The 18142-nt window shown below is 44.8% G+C and overlaps 1 protein-coding gene across 1 annotated transcript in view; it reads left to right on the top strand.

Moving 5' to 3' along the window:
* Nucleotides 1–3309: 3309 nt before the first annotated feature.
* Nucleotides 3310–18142, top strand: part of GNAI1 (G protein subunit alpha i1) — a 68203-nt gene continuing 53370 nt past the window's right edge. Inside the window, exon 1 of the mRNA XM_056573424.1 lies at nt 3310–4120. Coding sequence (XP_056429399.1) covers nt 4003–4120 — 118 coding nt within the window. The 5' untranslated portion in view covers nt 3310–4002. The remainder of the gene's footprint in view (nt 4121–18142) is intronic.

The raw sequence follows: 18142 nt of genomic DNA, 5'->3' as shown, positions 1-18142 counted from the left end.
TCTCTGAGAGGAAGTGGAGGGCAGAGTATAGGGCCGGATGCAGCTCCAGGCCACCACATGAAATGAGGCCTGCCTAGTCCGCCCGACCCTTGGCTGAGCAGCGCTGCTGATGCCTCCTCTACTGCCATAAAGTAGATCTTTGGTGCTGTGTGAGGCTGGTGCCATGTTTGCAGGATCTGTAATTGTACCACCGTGCGGAGACCGAAGGAGCAGCAGAGTGGTGCTGCCGGCAGGGATTCAGTGACAGACCCGAGAGGATTACTGCCTGAACAACTCCTAGAGCCAAGGTGAAGTCAGCATGAGCTCAGCCGTTATAGGCAGATTTACCATTCAGGAGCAAGGAAAAGTTAGGTGAAAAATTGTTCCATGCTCATGAATAACCTATCTGCTTTTAATAGCTCAGTAATTATAAACAGACATGCAATTTCTCGCCTAGCTTTTCCATGTTTCTGAATGGCATATCTGCTTATACAGGTGAAACTCGAAAACATGCTAAGTTCATTTATTTCAGTAGTGCAACTTAAAAGGTGAAACTAATGAGAGAGACTCAATACATGCAAAACAAGATAGTTTATGCTGTGATTTGCCATAATTGTGATGAATATGGCTTACAGCTCATGAAAACACCAACCCCCCCCCAATTACTATGATTTGGGGAGCCATGTCATCTGCTGTGTTGGTCCACTGTGCTTCATTAAGTCCAGGGTCAACGCATCAGTCTACCAGATTTTGGACCAACTCATACTTCCTTTCCTTTTAAGTTTTCTTAATTAAATACAGTGGACTTTTGCACGATATTCTAATTTTTCGAGTTTCCCCTGTAATAGCTCAATTATTATAAACAGACTTCTTCTAGCTGTATCATTTACGCATTGATTCACAGCTGCTCAGTCATGTCCTCAGACCACACAGTGAGGATTACTGTCCCTGATGGCTAATGATTCCTAGAGGTACAGCATGGGTCATGGGGTCAAACTTGGTAGCCATGTGTAGATCTACCTATCTAATGTGGGGGAAAAGGGGTATTGCAAAGGGGGCACAATTAAGGTAGAGGGAGGATCTACTCAATGGGAGAATTATTGGCACGATGGAATCAATTATGTAGGCTTTTCCTACCTGCCTACTTAATGGGGGTCTTCTTACTATCTGGTGGTCTACCTGTATGGGGGCATTATTACCATTTGGGGCACTATGAGGTGTTTGTGTAGGGGTGCTGGGAAAACTGCTGCATCTAAGCCTAAGATGTTTGACTGGCAATTTTGCAGAAACAAGTCACAGATTCAAGAAATCGCCATAGCGGTCCGAGCCAGATGGAAAAATGTAAAGAGAACGAATCTGATCAGAGAAGACATCACCTGTGAGTCCACACTTTTCCTAATGTAGGACTTTTTACATGTAGAATCTTTGCAGTGTGCATGTACAATGGGGGGGGGGGGGGGGGGTTATCAAAACCGGTGCAGAGGAAATAATGCCCAGTTGCCCATAGCAACCAATCAGATTGCTTCTTTCATTTTAGAGAGGCCTTGTTAAAAATGAAAGAAGAAATATGGTTGGTTGCTATGGGCTACAGGGCTACTTTGCCCTCTGCACATGTTTTGATAAATCTCCTCCCATGTGTTTTTGGAAAAAACATGTTCTTGGACACTGCTTATTGATCAAGATACCTACATGCTGTATATTCTTCTAAGAGCAGACCTACCTGGCGGCAGCCCTGTGTGCGCAGTGAGGTTTGGAGGTGGGCCTGTGTGTGCAGTGAGGTTTGGAGGTGGGCCTGTGTGTACAGTGAGGTTTGGAGGTGGGCCTGTGTGTGCAGTGAGGTTTGGAGGTGGGCCTGTGTGTACAGTGAGGTTTGGAGGTGGGCCTGTGTGTGCAGTGAGGTTTGGAGGTGGGCCTGTGTGTACAGTGAGGTTTGGAGGTGGGCCTGTGTGTACAGTGAGGTTTGGAGGTGGGCCTGTGTGTGCAGTGAGGTTTGGAGGTGGGCCTGTGTGTACAGTGAGGTTTGGAGGTGGGCCTGTGTGTGCAGTGAGGTTTGGGGTGGGCTTGTGTGTGCAGTGAGGTTTGGGGGTGGGCCTGTGTGTGCAGTGAGGTTTGGAGGTGGGCCTGTGTGTGCAGTGAGGTTTGGAGGTGGGCCTGTGTGTGCAGTGAGGTTTGGAGGTGGGCCTGTGTGTGCAGTGAGGTTTGGAGGTGGGCCTGTGTGTGCAGTGAGGTTTGGAGGTGGACCTGTGTGTGCAGTGAGGTTTGGAGGTGGGCCTGTGTGTGCAGTGAGGTTTGGAGGTGGGTCTGTGTGTGCAGTGAGGTTTGGGGTGGGCCTGTGTATCACATTTGTGTCCACCTTTGACTTCAAAGATGGGGGAGGACCTCCTGTCACATCTCTGGGTCCCCTAAGTGGGGTTTTTTCAGCTTATAAAAGACTAAAGAACATATTTTTACAGTGTCCGTTTTAGGACATAGTCAGTCATCAGACGTAACTCCGTCCTCCGTCAGGTGAAACGGCGTCCCACCTCCTCCCTCGGGCCATTCTCCGTCAGGCGTCAGCCGCAACTCCCTCCTTTGTCATCCTAAAGTCTCTCATCCAAAACTCCGTCATCCCTCAGATGAAAAACTTTCCTACTGTGTAGCAGAGCTGAGTCAGTGTCGGCTCTCTGCTATACGGGTTCTTCTGTACACGCTATTCAGTGTCGACTCTGCTATACCGACTCTGTAGCACATGTAGTGTCTGTAGTACAAGTTTCACAGTTTTGACTCTGCTAAACATGTTGTGCAGCGTCGGCTCTGCTATACGGGTTTTTCTGTACACGCTATTCAGTGTCGGCTCTCTGCTATACCGACTCTGTAGCACATGTAGTGTCTGTAGTACAAGTGTAAGTTTCACAGTTTCGACTCTGCTATACAATGCTGTGCAGTGTCGGCTCTGCTATGCGGCAGGAAGTTGCATCTGAGGGAGAATCGTCTGAGGCATGACAGCGTTTTGGATCAGGGAGGATGGAGTTGTGGCTGAAGGATGACGGCGATTGGAGTGAGGGAGGAGGCGGGACGCCATTTCACCTGACAGATGACAGTTATGGCTGATGACTAAGTAAGTCCTAAAATGGACACCGTATATTTTATATAAAGCAGTGTTTCCCAACCAGGGTACCTCCAGCTGTTGCAAAACTGCATGCTGTAAAGTTGTAATTTTGCAACAGCTGGAGGCACCCTGGTTGGGAAACACTTCCATAAACCTATTCAAAGTAAGGATACACCAACATCTATTCAGCTGTGTCGATGTTATATACATAAAACATGACAGATTTATTTTATGTGCTAAAAAATTAGTTTCATTTTATACATTTCTATAAAAATTCCCATCAAAATCTTCAGCCCCAAGCGCATAATCCGCAGCCGGTACCGCACTTTAGGTTAGTGTTCACACAGAGCAGCACACAGGGGAGGCGGCGCCTCCCGTCTCGCATTCACAACCGTTGACATTCAAATAAAACTACTCTTTCCTCGGCGACCGTGTTATAAACACCCAGCGTAGTGACGTCACGGAGACAGCAGATTCCTGTAACCCATTCGCGTGCGCCCAATCCGTCCCCGCCCTCATTCCATCTTCCGGCCGATACACTGCTGTGGTGGGGAACGGGTTAAAGAGAGGCGCTCGCTCGTTGCTGTCCAATAAGGTGCGAGAGGCGGGCCGCGTCAGCTTGCTCAATCCGGGTACTGTTGAAAGTGGAAGCTTTACCCTTGGGGTGTAGCCGGAGGGTCGGCGCATGCGCAGTGCCGCTTAGTCGTCATCTCGGTAGGAGAGAAGCGGAGAAGCTCTGGGGAGAAGCAGCAGGGACAGCTGTGGGAGCCGGAGCCTGGGGAGGGAGCGTCTGGCTGTCTCCTCAGCATCACTAACCGTTCTCTACCGCACCGCCTCCACTTCATTCCGGCCCCCGCCCACCCCGAGCCGCCTGATCCGAGGTGAGGACGCCGCTCCCGGCCGTGTGTGAATAGTGTCCCGGCAGCGCTGTAGCCATGGGATGTACGCTAAGCGCGGAGGACAAGGCGGCGGTGGAGAGGAGTAAGATGATCGACAGGAACCTGAGGGAGGATGGAGAGAAAGCCGCCCGGGAGGTCAAGCTGCTGCTTCTGGGTAGGTGCTGTGCACACTGTGCGTTCATCATGTGGGCTGTCACCGCCGCATTCCCATAGATCACAGCCATGTCTATTGTTATCAGACAGGCCTGCATCCATCCATCCATCCACCCGGAGCGGGCCTGTGTGCTGACAGCTGCCCCCCATTGTCTTCAGTGCTGGGAACAATCCATGGGCAGGGTGCGGCATTGTCTCCTTCATCTGCTGGAGATAGGACTGGGTGTGGTGGCCCCTGATCTGCCCTGTGCAGGGGCCCTTCACTTCCACTCCAGAGGCATGTTGGGGCCAGCACTACACCTTTATCTTAGACCAGTGTTTCCCAAACAGTGTACCTCCAGCTGTTGCAAAACTACAACTCCCAGCATGCCCGGACAGCCAACGGCTGTCCGGGCATGCTGGGAGTTGTAGTTTTGCAACAGCTGGATGCACGCTGCATGGGAGCCACTGGTCTAGGAGATGTCACCCAGCTTTCTGGCTACTAACTACACTTTATTAGGAACTCAATGGGCGCTCTTGTGTTCCCAGGGCTCTGGCATGTGTCATTCTACTTTCTTCTGTTATCTAGATGACTGCCATGTTTGTTCGAAATCGAACTCTGTTTGGCAGATAATCCGCGTATAAGGTAATTGAACGGGTTAGTCCAGTTTTTAGCAAATAAAGGACGTTCATTGTATGGCAAAGTTTTGGAATTTTCCTACACTCTGTGTATCCATGGCCACTGTAAGATCAGCGCTTGCCGTCAATGAATTTCGACCCTTAGTTGCTTGTTTTCAGGGATCAGCGTTGTTCCTGGTCACGTGGCGCTGGTCTTGGTACTACCTGGATGATGGGGTGTCCTGGACAGGCTTTACCATGAAATCGCTGAAGGGTTTCCACTAGGTGACTGCAAGCAGAGATCTTGAGGGGACCTGTCACGTTGGAAACACAGTCTGATTTGCAGGTCGATAGTTTTCTGGGAACATTTTAAGCTACGTTCGTTGTGCTCCGATCCTTTCAGGGTCAGTTTGCCTTTTTTTTTTTTTTTTTGTGTGCCAAATTGAGACTGAATAACTTGGACCAAAACGGACATTGCTGGGTTTCATTAAAGGGGTACTCCGTTGGAAAACTTTTTTTTTTTTTTTTAAATCATCTGATGCCAGAAAGTTAAACAGATTTGTAAATTACTTCTATTAAAAAAAATCCTAATCCTTCCAGTACTTTATAGCGACTTTAGAGGAAATTCTTTTCTTTTTTTGGATTTCTTTTCTTTCACAACCACATTGCTCCCTGCTGACACCTATGTCCATTTTAGGAACTGTCCAGAGCTGCAGTTCATGACATGGACAGAGGTGTCAGCAGAGAGCACTTTGGTCGTGACAGTAAAGAAATCCAAAAAGAAAAAAAATTTCCTCTGTAGTATACAGCCGCTAATAAGTACTGGAAGGATTAAGATTTTTTTAGTAGAAGTCATTTACAAATCTGTTAAAGGGGTTCTCCAATGCTTAAACATCTTATCCCCCTATCCAAAGGATAGGGGATAAGATGCCTGATCGCGGGAGTCCCGCCACTGTAGCATGCAGCACCCACCTGTTACTACTCCGGAAGCACTGGAAGGTCTGGCTTCCGACCACGGGAACAGAAGATTGTGACGTTGTGACTCCGCCCCTGTGTGAGGTCACGCCCACCCCCTCAATGCAAGTCTATGGGAGGGGGCGTGAGGGAAAGTTAAACCGATATGTAAATTACTTTAATTTTAAAATATTTATCCTTCCAGTACTTTTCAGCTGCTTTATGTTTCACAGGAAGTTCTTTTCTTTTTGAATTTCTTTTCTGTCTGACCACAGTGCTCTCTGCTGACACCCCTGTCCCTGTCAGGACCTATCCAGAGTATATGCAAATCCCCATAGCAAACCTATTCTGGTCTGGACAGTTCCTGACATGGACAGAGGTGTCAGCAGAGAGCACTGTGGTCAGACAGAAAATCAAATCAAAAAGAAAACTACTTCCTCTGTAGTATACAGCAGCTGAGAAGTACTGGAAGAATTAAGATTTTTAAATTAAAGTAATTTACAAATCTGTTTAACTTTCTGGCACCAGTTGATTTTAAAAAGATTTTTTTTCCACCGGAGTACCCCTTTTAACCCCTTGGTTGCTCCTCTGCTCTTACTTTCTCCCTTGCTGGGTTATATATCCGTGGATATGAACACCAGTGTGGCGGTAGTTTTGGGAGAGTAGAGCAGCCATGGATTATACCTGAAATATCTCCCTGGCTGATGACCTTTCTATATAGGGTTGCAGGAAGCCATTGTTGCGGTGTTATGACCGTTGTCCACTGCCATAACATCCAGGCTGGTTTTGGTAAGCGCAGTCTTGTGGCAGTGTTCTTCCTGGAGTTCATGGAGACCAGTAAGGAAGTGATCAGCGGCACGTTTCCTCTGTTACCTCTCTGCTATTTGCAGCATTGTCCGGCACTTTAAACAAATCTTTACAATATCCTCTCTTTTGATTTTCTACAAGTGTAAGTAGAAAGCACCAAATGGCTGTACCCCCTAGTGGGGGGCGGTGTTTACCTGCCCTCAGGAGTGAAAATCCTTCTCATTCTCTGTAAACACTTTCCCCTATTCAAGGAACAGAATGAAAGGAGCCTGTTTCCTTTTGTTACACACATTAGTTCCATTAGTTATCTCTGTTTTGCCTGGAAATTGCATTCTAAACATACGGTACTTAGCCGTGTCACCATATGTAAGCTTTAAAAGGGTACTCTGGTGAAATATGTGTGTGTGTGTGTGTATGTGTGTGTATGTATATATATATATATATTATAGTGTGTGACCCCCCCCCCCCCCCCGACATACGATAATTTCAACATATGATGGCCTCTCAAAGGCAGTCGCCTGTTAAAGGCAGCATCAACATACGATGCTTTTGTATGTCGGGGCCATCGCGTAAATGGCTATCCGGCAGTGCAGATTGCTTCAGCTGCCGCCGGATAGCCGTTTATGGTGATGGTTACTTGCCTGTCCTCAGCGCTCCAGGACGCCATCTTCGGGATCCCCTGCATCACCGTCACTCTCCATCGTCGTCATCACGTCGCTGTGCACGCTGTCCCGTCATCCAATAGGAGCGGCGTGCGTAGTGACGGCGATGAAGAACGACTATCCCAGGCAACAGAGACTTTCCAGAGCGCCGGGGACGCGGCGACAGCGATGGACGGCGACATCCAGGGCAGCGGGGACAGGTGAGTATAACGTCCTATATTTAACATTGCACGGATCCCTCAACAAACGATGTTCATTTGGAACGGATTACCATTGTATGTTGAGGGACATATATATATATATATATATATATACACATATATATATATATACACATATATATATTACACACTGTGGTCCCTCAACAAACAATGGTAATCTGTTCCAAGTATATAATAATAATAATTATTATTATAATTTTTTTTTTTAAATCAACTGGTGCCAGAAAGTTAAACAGATTTGTAAATTACTTCTATTGAAAAATATTAATCCTTTAATCTTAATTTTTTTTTTTTTTTACTGTCTGACCACAGTGCTCTCTGCTGACAACTCTGTCCGTGTCAGGAACTGTCCAGAGCAGGAGAGGTTTGCTAGGGCGATTTGCGCCTACTCTGGACAGTTCCTGAGACAGACAGGTGGCAGCAGAGAGCACTGTGGTCAGACAGAAAATTAAATGTAAAAAGAAAAGAACTTCCTGTGGAGTATACAGCAGCTCATAAGTACTGGAAGGGTTAAGATTTTTAAATAGAAGTAATTTACATATCTGTTTAACTTTCTGGCACCAGTTGGTTTTAACAGTTTATAAATAGTTTTTCACCGGAGTGCCCCTTTTAAAGGGTACTTGCTTTATCCTAACTTATCCTCTATTGCCCAGAATTTACACTAAATTTAGAAGTTGCACTTTTTGGAGGTAACTATTTATTTTTGTATGTGAGATACGTACAGAATTATTCATTTTTGTTTCCCTTTCAGTCTGAAGGGTTAAAAGGAATGTATTCTATGTAAAGTACAATGTATGTTTATATGATCACTGTCACATCTTAGTAGCCAGTACGAAAAACAAACTGAAGCTAATGCACCTAGAAATGTACTGCTGTCACTCCACCTTTTGGGGTGTTGTCTTGGTAACTAAACATTCATATTCTGTGGCTCTTTTAGTGGTCTGACTGAGGAAAACCAACAATCTGGCTCTGCATGTGGCCGAAATGCAGCAGCCAGTCACCACATGAGATTGTTAGCAAACCCTTGTGGTGGTTGGTTGCATGCAGACAATGGATTGTAATGAGCAAAAAGAGACAAGAGCCGGCACATACGTAACTAATAGAGATGAGCGAACTTACAGTAAATTCGATTCGTCACGAGCTTCTCGGCTCGGCAGTTGATGACTTATCCTGCATAAATTAGTTCAGCTTTCAGGTGCTCCTGTGGGCTGGAAAAGGTGGATACAATCCTAGGAGAGTCTTTCCTAGGACTGTATCCACCTTTTCCAGCCCACCGGAGCATCTAAAAGCTGAACTAATTTATGCAGGATAAGCATCAACTGCCGAGCCGAGAAGTTATTGACTAATCAAATTTATTGTAAGTTCGCTCATCTCTAGTAACTAGGCGACACTGTAAACGGACATTACACACAGGACGGGATCCACTCAAAGCCTGCTGCGGAGGTGCGTAGCCAAAACAGGGAGCACAATGCAAAAGCAAAGGAAGACAAAGGCCGCACTCACCAGTCCGGTATTTTTATTCTTATCCAGCCAGCATAGCGGTGTAACAGGTGCGGGGGGGGGCGCGGGGAACTCCGGGACAAGTTGTTTTGCGCGGCTTAGCGCACTTCTTATAGCCGGAATAGAGAAAGTGTGCTAAGCCGCACGAAACAACTTGTCCCGGAGTTCCCCCCCCCGCCTGTTACACGGCTATGCTGGCTGGATAAGAATAAAAATACCGGACTGGTCAGTGTGGCCTCGGTCTTCCTTTGCTTTGGCAGACACTGGATTGTGTATGTTCACCCTAAAGTAGTGTTTGCCAGCCAGCGTGCCTCCAGCTGTTGCAAAACTACATTTTCCAGCATGCCCGGACAGCCGTTGGCTGTCCGGGCATGCTGGGAGTTGTAGTTTTGCAACAGCTGGAGGCACGCTGGCTGGAAAACACTGCCCTAAAGTCTATAGTACTCCAACCCGTGGGGAGGTCTATATTTTCTTCTGTATGGATGGCTTCAGTGATCTCCATGTTTGTATAGCAGCCAGTATTTTATCTGATACCCAAGAGCTGGGGCCACGAGGATGTTCAGACAAGCAAAAACATGAAAACATGCAGTTTCCACCTCGCATTTAATGGGGAATGTTTTAAAAGGCATGTTTTAAAAAAAAGTCACCACTTTTCTGAGCGATCCCATTGGAATCAATGGAAGCTTGAAAAAAGTGTGAAAAGCCTCATGGGGAAAAAAAACACCTCAAAATCAGCACCAAAAACATGTAAAAATGTCCTTTTTTTTCCTTCAGAGAGAGATTTGCTTGTGTTAATATACTAGGTTACTAAGGCCTCTTTTACACTATAAATTCATCCATTTTAAAGATCCGTTATAATGATCCGTTAACAAAACCATTAAAAAGGGCAGTTACAAAACCCCATTATAGTCTATGGGATTTTTACATTATCTGTTTTAACCCGTCATAGCCCGTTATTAATAATTGACATTATTTTGTGACGGGAGAAAGGACGGAATAAATAACGCATGCACTATTTCTTCCGTTACCTTCTCCTGTCACAAAATACTGTCCGTTATTAATAACGGGCTATGACGGGTTAAAACAGATAATGGAAAAATCCCATAGACTGTAATGCGGTTTTGTAATGGCCCTTTTTTAATGGTTTTGTTAACAGATCTTTAAAGGGGTAGTCCAGGAAAAAACTTTTATTTATTTATTTATTTTTTTTTATATATATATATATATCAACTGGTTCCAGAAAGTTAAACAGATTTGTAAATTACTTCTATTAAAAAATCTTAATCCTTTCAGTAATTAAGAGCTTCTGAAGTTAAGGTTGTTCTTTTCTGTCTAAGTAATCTCTGATGACACCTGTCTCGGGAAACCAGTTTAGAAGCAAATCCCCATAGCAAACCTCTTCTAAACTGGGTGGTTCCCGAGACAGGTGTCATCAGAGAGCACTTAGACAGAAAAGAACAACCTTAACTTCAGAAGCTCATAAGTACTGAAAGGATTAAGATTTTTTTTAATAGAAGTAATTTACAAATCTGTTTAACTTTTTGGAACCAGTTGAGATATATATATATATATATAATATATATAAAGTTTTTTCCTGGATAACCCCTTTAATTCTACAGTGTGAAAGCAGCCTAACTGTACAAAATCTCAGTCTTTATTGCTATATAGCAGGGAATACGTTAGAGGGCAAGTAAGGACACCAATGTTCCTAATAGTTTTGCTTCATGTCGCTTTGTCAAGGTATATCCCCTTAGTTAATATTTGATTTCTTCCTTGTTGCATGTAAGGCCCTTTTCACACTACAGTTATGCCCTGTCAAATTCGTCTGTCAAACTTTTTTTAATTTTTATTTCATTTGTTTGATAGCCGTCATTTTGACGGGTCATAACTGGCAATAACTTGTCCCGATGGACCCCATTATAGTTAATTGGGTCTATCGGGTGCTGTTATTTTCAGAGAGAATAGCTGGAGAAAAAAACGATGCAAGCACAATTTTTTTATTTTTTCTCCCGCTATTCGCAATCTGAAAATAATGGAGACAAACTGCTGTGTGAATGTAGCCTCACTCTGTATTGTGTGTCCTTTTAGAGGTTGCCTAAGATCATTACCCCTATCAACTCTGCATAGAGCCCTCACAGTGCACAGCGGTCAGTCAGATTTTTACATGGCCAACCATTTGTGTTCTCTGAAAAGAGATTTCATTCAACCTTTTTCTCTTTTTCATGTTTGGCCAAGCCAAACATACAGTATATGTTAAAGGAGATCTGCAGCCAGAGACACTTATGCCCTATTGTGCAGATAGGTAATAAGTGTCTGGTCGCAGGGGGTCCGATCTTGCAATATGATGCGGCCAACACGCCCCCTCCATGTATCTCTATGGGAGAGGTGGAGATGCAGCATTCGTGCATCCCCACATCTCCCTTACAGCTGTATGGAGGGGTCAGTGAGGTCGACGACACGCGCATTAGCCACGTAAAGCCATGGCAATGTCTGGTCCCCGTACAGAAGATGGTGGGGGGTCCCACCGTTCAGACACTTATCACCTATCCAGCGGATAGGGGATAAGTGTCTAAGGCTGAATTCACACCTCGTTTTCAGCCTATGGTTGCCGGATCCGGCTGGGGGAGGGGAAAAACGGGCGCTCCCGTACACCAGCTGGACCAGTGCTGAAATCCATTTACTTTAACGAACCGACGGGAGTCAAATGGTGACTCCGGTCGGCTCATTTTTGACCCGTATGCGGTTTCCTGACCGGACCTTACACCGTAGCATACTACAGTTTTAGGTCTGGTCACAAAACTGGATACAGGTCAAAAATGAGCCGACCAGAGTCACCGTTTGATTCCCGTTGGTTTGTTAAAGTAAATGGATTTAAGCACTGGTCCAGCTGGGGTACGGATCCAGCAACCGTAGGCTGAAAATGAGGTGTGAATGCAGCCCAAGACTGAAGTCCTTCTTTAATGGAGTTGTTGGCTGTTGACCCTCAAGTGTCCGTGGCATTGAATAGGTAACAAATGAATCTATTGACATGAGGTAAGTAGACCTGAGATAAACCATGCTGATCCTCCGAGTATGGAGTGCCCTAGGCTGGCAGCATTTCTTATCCTGGCATCTTATTTTACACAGACCGCCGCTGCAGACATATATAAACTGTGTTCAGGCTTCTCCAGCTGGAATGTTCTCGCAGTATTTGTATACTTCCATAGATAAACTTTGTCGCAGTGACGTTTGGACACAAGCTCAAAGAATTCCTTAACAGGTAGTAGTTAAACTCTTATTTCTATGTTGTCAGATGTTTTTAGTGAACATAGTGATAGTTAGTAATGTCACCACGTGTAATAACTAAACCTCATACTAGGGACAGTTGTATTTGTGGAATCTGCACTATGAAATATGTAGCTGCGAGCTGAGCATTTTTCTAGCTCTGGCTTTTGGGCATTGTCCTTCTAATGTTTCATACAGATGAGAAAGCGGTCTTGTTGTCCGGTGACCGATGTGCTGTCATTTGTCGGCCTGGTTTTTTTTCCTGACATGTTGGGAAATGATTACAACCAGTGTGTGAGACAGATGTCAGTGGACGTGATGGTTAAGCCCAGCGTGGCAGTCAGCGTTGTGGTTTGAGGTGTGAAGACTTGGGACCATAAAGCAGGGGTGCATAAATGACTATTTCAGGAGCTATTTGTTTTCCTTACTAAAATAAGAAATTCTATAGAAAACAACTCGAAAAGTTACATTCTGATCATGACAAGATATGAAAGGGGTTTTCCAGCACTTTAGTTTTGTTGGAAGCTGTAATCAGTCATTTAGTTTACATTGAAATAAAATCTGCAGCTTCAAATCTTGCACATCAAACATGCATAAGATAAAGCACATGTAAATAGGCCATTAAAGCAGTGTGTTCTTAAGTGTGTCTCTAGGTGTTGAAAAAACAAAACAAAAAAAACTTTCCCGCCTTCCTATGTTCCCCTTTTTTTTTTTTTTTTTTTTTTTTTGCGCTGCTCGGCTTGCTGCTGCTTATGCTCAGGGCCCGTGCCACCTTCTCCCTGCTGCCTGAGCTCCTTACATGACAGAAAGTTAAAAAGATTTGTAAATGACTTCTATTAAAAAATCTTTACCCATCCAGTACTTTTTAGCAGCTGTATGCTACAGAGGAAATTTTCTTTTTGAATTTCTTTTTTTGTCTCGTCCACAGTGCTCTCTGCTGACACCTCTGTCCGTGTCAGGAACTGTCCAGAGCAGGAGAAAATCCCCATAGCAAACCTATCCTGCTCTGGACAGTTCCTGACACGGACAGAGGTGTAAGCAGAGAGCACTGTGGACAAGACAAAAAAGAAATTAAAGAAAATAATTTCCTCTGTAGCACACAGCTGCTAAAAAGTAGTGGAAGGGTAAAGATTTTTTTAAAGGAGTTCTCCCTTGTTTATACTGTTTTTTATTATTATGTTTGTGTGTTATGTGTGTGTATAAGTATGTGTTTTTTTTTATGTGTGTTGTGATTATGTATATATGTATTTTCTTACCTTTTGTGAAGATCCGGAAGCTGGCCCCTTTTTCTTCCAGCGGCTTGCTGTGCACCTCGGCCTCTGCCATGTTGTGTTCGGTAAGTGGGATGTCAGCGGGTGTGTTCTTGCTTCTGTCCTTCCTATCTTCTGACGTCCGAGGCGAATCTTTTCTTCCTGTTTCTTCCGTGGCTCAGCGACGAATCTGCGGCCTCTTCCGGCGCATGCGCAGGTAGTTTTTTTTTTTATACCAATAAAGTTTTTTTTGTCTAATTGACAAACTGTCTGCGCATGTGCGAGTACGCAAGTGCTACGCTAACAGCGTAGCGTACGTTAGGTCTACGCTAATAGCGTAGCTTCGCACAAGCGCAGACAGTTTGTCAATTAGACAAAAAAACTTTATTGGTAAAAAAAACAAAAAACTACCTGCGCATGCGCCGGAAAAGGCCACAGATTTGTCGCTGAGCCACGGAAGAAACAGGAAGAAAAGATTTGCCTCGGACGTCAGAAGACGGGAAGGACAGAAGCAAGAACACACCCGCTGACATCCCACTTACCGAACACAACATGGCGGAGGCAGAGGTACACAGCAAGCCGCTGGAAGAAAAAGGGGCCAGCTTCCGGATCTTCACAAAAGGTAATAAAATACATATATACATAATCACAACATACATAAAAAACACACATACTTATACACACATAACACACAAACATAATAACAAAAAAACAGTATAAACAAGGGAGAACCCCTTTAATAGAAGTAATTTACAAATCTGTTAAACAGATTCTAAATATTTTTGTTTTCTAATTTACTATTTTGCTCTGGCCACTAGGCCTTGCACTAAGCTGACGTCTTGCAGCCTATCCCATTGACCGCACACATGGTCATGACTCCGGCACGTAGGCACTGTACACAACAAACGTACATCAGCACGTAGGCACTGTACACAACAAACGTACATCAGCACGTAGGCACTGTACACAACAAACGTACATCAGCACGTAGGCACTGTACACAACAAACGTACATCAGCACGTAGGCACTGTACACAACAAACGTACATCAGCACGTAGGCACTGTACACAACAAACGTACATCAGCTTTATTTTAAGCGTCTGCAGAAAAAAGTAACATTATTAACTTCTTGTTTTTCTCTAGTGACGACCTTTTTATTTCTTAGCAAGTGAGAACCTTAAACAATAATTAGGTTTGTTTTTTTGTCCTTAATATATCAAGTTCAGGTCCTGGCTATTTACACATTCAACACCAGTCAGATTATTGATGAGTGTCTGAAATTTTCCAGCTCCTTCTACGTGTTAGGGTTGGGTAAACGTTTGCGTTCCAGTTCTTCTGGTTACTGTGCGTGTTGTGACACATTTTGTGCTGCTTTTGTCCTGCCTGTGTATAAAATTTCATAGGAAATGTAAATTTGGACTTAAAAGCTCTGTACACATTTGTATCATGGCTTCTGTTGGCGGAGCCATTGCTGCTACGGGATTTCTTTTCAGATTAATCTACAATGGGGTCTGTCAGGGCCTGTTGAATTCTGTAGTCCAAAACATTGAAAACCTGAGGGTGGGAAAAGGAGGAAGAATAATAGTGTGAGAAGATTTAGATCAGTGTTTCCCAACCAGGGTGCCTACAGCTGTTTTAAAACTACAACTCTCAGCATGTCCGGACAGCCTTTGGCTGTCCGGGCATGCTGGGAGTTGTAGTTTTAAAACAGCTGGAGGCACCCTGGTTGGGAAACACTGATCTAGCAGAAAACTATTGAATAAGATTACGATGAATGTCACCAGGTTCTGAGCACAGCACAATGTCATGGTAGACACTAATTATTATTATTACAGTGATCCCTCAACTTACAATGGCCTCAACATACAATAGTTTCAACATACAATGGTCTTTTCTGGACCATTGTAAGTGGAAACCAGACTCAACATACTGTACAATGTACAGACAGTCCAGATCTGTGAAACATGTCAATGGCCGGAAGAACCGACCAATCAGAATGGTAAAACCCCTGTATTACTGAAGCGTATGCACTGACTGGTGGTAGCGCCCCCTACAGTACATGGTTAGCTGCTCCTTTGGACACCAGGTGAGGGCGACTCAATGTTATTTTTTTAGGACATTACAGGACCTTGAAGAAGCTCCTGTCCTCTATATAGACCAGTGTTTCCCAAGCAGGGTTGCCCCAGCTGTAGCAAAACTACAACTCCCAGCCTTCCCGGACAGCCTTTGGCTGTCCGGGCAGGCTGGGAGTTGTAGTTTTGATACAGCTGGAGGCTCCCTGCTTGGGAAACACTGACATAGACAGTGATTACAGCTCCCAGCAGATCTTTCTTACTTGTATATGTAAGGACTTGCTTTATCTGTATTAGTTATCTACTTATTTTTTCTTCTCACTTTTTCCTATTTTTGGATGACATTTTGGTGCCTTTAGAACCAATTACCAGGTTTCCATAGAGTGGTTTCAACATACAATGGTTTCAACATACAATGTTCGTCCTGGAACCAATTAATATTGTAACTTCAGGGATCACTGTATTCTTATTAATTCAGCGCTGTGTTGGATGTATGTTGGTGCAACGTGAGCTTAGCTCTGTGTGGGGTTCAGGAGTCCTCTTAGATCTGTGGTCCTCTGCATTCATGAGCTGTAGGGTAATGCTGCCCATCCATCTACAGGTAGTTGGCTTGTGCTTCACCAGGTAAAGTGTTTTAGGAAAATCACAGCATATTGACAAGTAAGTGACACAGAAATCAGAATGTCTCCCCACTTTATAATGCTCTTGGGTAGCCTAGCATAAACCTGTCCACAGGTTAATTTTAAAGTGAGGGTGTCATCAGAAAATGACCTTCTGTTAGGGTGCATTCATACTGAGGAATAGGAGAGGAATCCTTGCGTAAAAATTCAGCCGCAGAATTTACATTGTGTTTTTTTTTTTTTTTTTTCCCGCTAGATTTTCCGCACAGAATATAGGAGGAAACAGTTTTTTATTTTTATTTTATTTTTTTAGAATTCTTTTTTTTTTTTTTTTTGGCTGGACTACAACCACCAATTGGAATTTCCCTATATATTTATTTTTCTTCTAGCGGAATGGAATTCTGCGGTGTGAACAGTGCAGAGTAAAATAAATTGAAGTCAATGGCAAAGCAGATGTTCATAATTTCTCAGGCTGGGTTCACGCCACGTTTTTGCAATACAGTTCCCAAATTGGGTTTATGATAAAAAAAAAAAAAAAAAAAAAAAAAAATACTCAAAACCTGACTAAACTGTATCAAAATGTGTGTGTACAATTTTTTTTCTGTATACGGTTGAAAACCATATACGGTTGGAAAAATGATGTCCGGTTGCATACGTTTTTAACTTTTCCTCCATTAGGAACAAAGTTTCACTTGTTTGATTGAAATTCCAAGAAAAAAAACTGTGCAAAGTTAAAAACCAGATGGTGAAAACCGGATGGAACTGTACGCACATACGGTTATGTACAGTTCTCATTGACTCCCATGTGTAAAAAAAAAAAAGTACAATGGTCCCTCAACATACGATGGTAATCCGTTCCAAACGGACCATCGTTTGTTGAAACCATCGCATGTTGAGGGATCCGTGCAATGTAAAGTATAGGACAGTGGTCTTCAACCTGCGGACCTCCAGATGTTGCAAAACTACAACACCCAGCATGCCCGGACAGCCGTTGGCTATCCGGGCATGCTGGGTGTTGTAGTTTTGCAACATCTGGAGGTCCGCAGGTTGAAGACCACTGGTATAGGAAGTTGTACTCACCTGTCCCCGCCGCTCGGGACCGTCACCGCTGCCCGGGATGTCACCGTCCATCGCTGTCGCCTTGTCCCCGATGCTCTGGTAAGGCCTCTGCTTCCCCGGCATCCGCGCTCTCCGTCACCGCCATCACGTCGCTAAGCACGCCACTCCTATTGGATGATGGGACGGCGTGCGCAGCGACGTGATGACGACGATGGAGAGCGCCGACGATGGAGGGGATCCTGAAGAGGACGCGCTGGAGCCCCCAGGACAGGTAAGTGATCGTCAGCGGACCACACAGGGCACCGTAAACGGCTATTCGGTGGCAGCTGAAGCAGTCAGCGCTGCCGGATAGCCATTTATGCGATGGCCCCGACATACAAAAGCATCGTATGTTGATGCTGCCTTCAACATGCGATGGCCTCTGAGAGGCCATCGTATCTTGAAATGATCGTATGTCGGGGCCATCGTAGATCGAGGGGTCACTGTATACAGTTTAAAGGGGTTCTTCGGTGCTTACACATCTTACCCCCTATCCAAAGGATAGGGGATAAGATGCCTGATCGCGGGAGTCCCGCCGCCTTCCCGTAGTCTTGCATTGAGGGGTGGAGCGTGACGTCACACGGGGGCGGAGGCGTGACATCACACGCCGCCGGCCGTTGGTCGCCTGTAATCAGACCCGGAGCGAACACGCTCCGGGGACGGATTACAAACTGGGTGCCATGTGCATAATCCCGGGGGTCCCCAGCGGCGGGACTCCCGCGATCAGGCATCTTATCCCCTATCCTTTGGATAGGGGAAAAGATATGTAAGCACCGGAGAACCCCTTTAATACGGTTTTTCACCCGGATCAAAAACCGTGGTAGGCCACGGTTTTCTGTCCGGAAAAAAAAAAGGAAAAAAAGTGTGGTTTGAAAAACGGAGACAACCGTATACAGTATGGTGCATATGGTTTCCATTGGGAAGTCTATGGGCACGGTTTTCTGTACGGTTGCATAGGTTTTTTTTTGTTTATGCCA

This window comes from Hyla sarda, chromosome 4, assembly GCF_029499605.1.
Source record: "Hyla sarda isolate aHylSar1 chromosome 4, aHylSar1.hap1, whole genome shotgun sequence".
Classification (NCBI taxonomy): Eukaryota; Metazoa; Chordata; class Amphibia; order Anura; family Hylidae; genus Hyla; species Hyla sarda.
The sequence above is the reverse complement of the archived record's forward strand: the minus strand, read 5'-3'. Positions and strand labels throughout refer to the sequence as shown.